The 4044-nt window shown below is 32.6% G+C and overlaps 1 protein-coding gene across 1 annotated transcript; it reads left to right on the top strand.

Annotated features, from left to right (window-relative positions):
• Positions 209–2705, top strand: LOC109337144 (probable endo-1,3(4)-beta-glucanase ARB_01444). The gene is made up of 2 exons (XM_019574054.1): positions 209–2256; positions 2607–2705. Exons 1-2 carry the CDS (start codon positions 269–271, stop codon positions 2608–2610), a joined length of 1992 nt encoding a protein of 663 aa, XP_019429599.1. The 5' UTR covers positions 209–268; the 3' UTR covers positions 2611–2705.

Here is a 4044-nt window from a genome sequence, read left to right as displayed (position 1 = left end):
GATTATTTAAGTTTTTTAGTTGACGTGATATAATATGATTGATCTGAGACAGAGTTTGTGATAGAGTTTGAGACAACAGATCCTTATCCATACAAATGATACTTCTTACCTCCTTTATAAGTATGTCCACTTACTCAAATTATACCTTCAAAAGATTTAAATATCCACCACTTGAATTTTATCTTTGTTGTCATGAATCCTAAGCCCCATTAAAAGGAGGACAACCCCATTGAACATTACAATCAACAACTCTCACCCACAACCAACAATGTCTTCTCCTCCATTCCTCTTCTCCCAAACTCAATCCACAGTCCTTCCAAATCCATCAACTTTCTTCTCCCAAAACCTCCTCTCTTCTCCACTCCCTACAAACTCTTTCTTCCAAAACTTTGTTCTCAAAAATGGTGACCAACCTGAATACATTCACCCTTACCTCATCAAATCCTCAAACTCTTCACTTTCTGTCTCTTACCCATTTCTCCTTTTCACCACAGCAATGCTTTACCAAGTTTTTGTGCCAGATCTTACAATATCCACATCATCATCATCACATAAAAGTGAAACCAAAACTAGCCATGTAATTTCATCTTATAGTGATCTTGGTGTCACTTTGGATATTCCTTCTTCATATTTAAGATTCTTTTTAGTTAGAGGTAGTCCTTTTATAACAACTTCTGTTACAAAACCAACCACTCTTTCTATAACAACAACCAATAAAATTGTCTCATTGCATTCTTTTAATGACAAAACCAAACACACCCTTCAACTTCAAAACAACCAAACATGGCTTATATACACTTCTTACCCAATTGTCTTCTATCACAAAGACTATGCTATTGAATCAAACAAGTTTTCGGGTATTATTCGATTCGCGGCCTGGCCTGATTCCACCCCGAAATATGAGGAAATTCTTGACAAGTTTAGTTCTTGTTACCCTGTATCAGGTGATGCAACAATTAAGAATCCGTTTCGGGTTGTTTATAAGTGGCAAAGGAAAAGGAGTGGTGAATTGCTTATGTTAGCTCACCCTCTTCATGTTAAGCTTTTATCATCATCATTAGCATTTAACAATGTTACTGTTTTGAATGATTTTAAGTATAGAAGTGTAGATGGTGATCTTGTTGGTGTTGTTGGTGATTCTTGGGTTTTGGAAACAGAACATGTTCCTATAACATGGCATTCTAAGAATGGTGTTAAGAAAGAATCATATAATGAGATTGTTTCAGCACTTTTTAAGGATGTTAAGGAGCTTAATGCTTCTAATGTAACAACAAATTCTTCTTACTTTTATGGTAAGCTTGTTGGTCGAGCTGCGAGGCTCGCATTGATCGCGGAAGAGGTGTCTTATCTCGAAGTGATTCCGAAAATAAGTGATTTTTTGAAGGAGATGATTCAGCCTTGGTTGGATGGGAATTTCAAAGGGAATGGTTTTCTATATGAGAGAAAATGGGGTGGACTTGTTACTAAACAAGGGTCTATAGATGCAGGTGCTGATTTCGGGTTCGGAATTTACAATGATCATCATTTTCATTTGGGGTATTTCCTTTATGGAATTGCAGTGCTTGCAAAGATTGATCCAGCATGGGGTCAAAAATACAAGCCTCAAGCTTATGCACTTGTCACAGATTTTCTGAACTTAGGACAAAGATTCAACTCATATTCGCCGCGATTAAGGTGTTTCGATTTGTACAAGTTACACTCTTGGGCTTCAGGGATAACCGAATTCGAAGACGGAAGGAATCAGGAGAGTACAAGTGAAGCTGTAAATGCATACTATGCAGCAGCATTACTCGGTCTAGCATATCGCGACACGCGACTCGTTGCGACTGCATCGACTCTTACAGCATTGGAAATTCTAGCAGCACAAACTTGGTGGCATGTGAAATCCGAAGACAAGTTGTATGATGAAGAGTTTACAAAAGATAACAGAATTGTGGGTATTTTGTGGGCTAATAAGAGAGATAGTAAGCTATGGTGGGCTTCTTCGGAATGTAGAGAGTGTAGATTAAGTATTCAAGTGTTGCCTTTGGTTCCTGTTACTGAATCATTGTTCTCTGATGCTGGTTATGTGAAGGAGCTTGTGGAATGGACTTTACCTTCTTTGAAGAATAAATCAAATGTTGATGGGTGGAAAGGGTTTACCTATGCATTGCAAGGAATTTATGATAAAGAGAATTCATTGAAGAAGATTAGAATGTTGAAAGGTTTTGATGATGGAAACTCATTCAGTAATCTCTTATGGTGGATTCATAGCAGATAAGTTTATGCATGGTGGAAGAAAATATATTGTATTATGTTGTTTCAATTTGATTTTTTATTAAGAAAAATAATTTCCTGTAGTTATGAAATTTCACATTTCTATGATTAGTTATTGTAATTGTTGTGATGTAAAATTAAGCCTTTGTGTTACATAGAATTCTATAAAAATCAATTATTATTTTGTGCACAATAATGTTCAGTATTTCTTTCACAAAGCCACAAAGGCCTTGATTATAGAAGAAGCAAAAGCAGCATCAAAGTCACTTCTTCACTTGTGTCAATATAACTTAAACTTGACTACATGAATTACATTAGTAAATAATGAATGTTCTCATACTAGGAGATATATGAGGAGTGATGCAGATAAGTTTTTGCACAAAATCACTGTGGTCTGTGGATAGTGGAAGAAAATATCTTGCAATCTGTTTTTTCATTTGGCTATTTATCACACAAAAAATTCCTACAATTTATATCAATTTAAATATCTCAGATTGTTTATTGTTATTGTAGTGGTGTAAAATTGAGGTATGGGACTTTTACATAGAATTTTATTACATTGCAGTTTATATCATACCCAATTACACATCCCTCTATTCTAATATTATGTGTATAGTCTAAGAAATTAAATGATATTTGACTAAAATAATCTAATTTAAAAAAAAGGAAGAAATAGAGGTGAAACATATGAATAATAAGTAAATTGGATTATCTATATGAGTTTTACACAGTTAGTTATATCCTCATTCATTTATAATATTCTTATTTAAAAGTTAATAATCAATAGTCAATAGTCAATGATGATTGAAAATAAAAGATAAACAATATAATGATAGTATAAAAACTCTTATATAGTTAGTTGATACATATTTTTCTCTTTTATAAATGAGAAAAAATATACAATAAAAGTTTTATACACTGTTAAATATAATGTTCTTTATAAATATGTATTAGATTTGAAATTTGATTTTAAAAATGAAAATATTAAAAGGATTTAATATGTATACATTGACATTGTAAATGTTTTTTACAATGTCAGTCAATCATTCACCATTGATTTATTAACCACCATTGACTTTCAAATAAAAGTAATACAAATCAATGGTAGATAATGTGCTGACAGTGTAAAAAACTTTTACACTGTCATTTCACATATTTTAAACTCATATTAAAAAGATTAAGTATTTTTTGGGGCACTAGAATGTCAGTTCCCAATAGTATTCTCATCGTTTCTGGCGCAAAAAGCCATAAGGCATCAAAGCCACCCCGTCATTTTCACTTGACTGGCTCAAAAAATAAACAAACTTTAAACCTGAAAATGATTTGATTAACAAGAATATAAGTTGAATTATTAGGAATGAAAATATAACATGGGTAAGAACATTAACTTTACATATTTTTATTACTAAACCAAATAAAACTCCAACAGAAAAAACAAAACTGACGTTTTAGCCGTATATAAATTAAAATTGACTATATAGTATTACTTTACAAGACTCAATTCCCAATAATGCTTACAGACAAATCTGCTTTTATGGTAGCAAGAATTAATGAATTAGTACAAAATCATTAGTTTCATGGAATCGAAACAAATGAATAAAAGTTTATTTGTTAATCATCTCCAACGGTCAAACTAGAAATATTAAAAAATTAACCCAAAAGCCAAGAATGCACCGTTGAGTGGCAGTAGTTTGCTTAAAAAAATAGGTTCTGGTGGAATAAAGTGAATGCCAACCATGTTGTGGACCCCACTACGAATAAAATTTTTGAAAGCTGCATCAGATGATA

This window comes from Lupinus angustifolius, chromosome LG02 (genome assembly GCF_001865875.1).
Source record: "Lupinus angustifolius cultivar Tanjil chromosome LG02, LupAngTanjil_v1.0, whole genome shotgun sequence".
Taxonomy (NCBI): domain Eukaryota; kingdom Viridiplantae; phylum Streptophyta; class Magnoliopsida; order Fabales; family Fabaceae; genus Lupinus; species Lupinus angustifolius.
The sequence above is the reverse complement of the archived record's forward strand: the minus strand, read 5'-3'. Positions and strand labels throughout refer to the sequence as shown.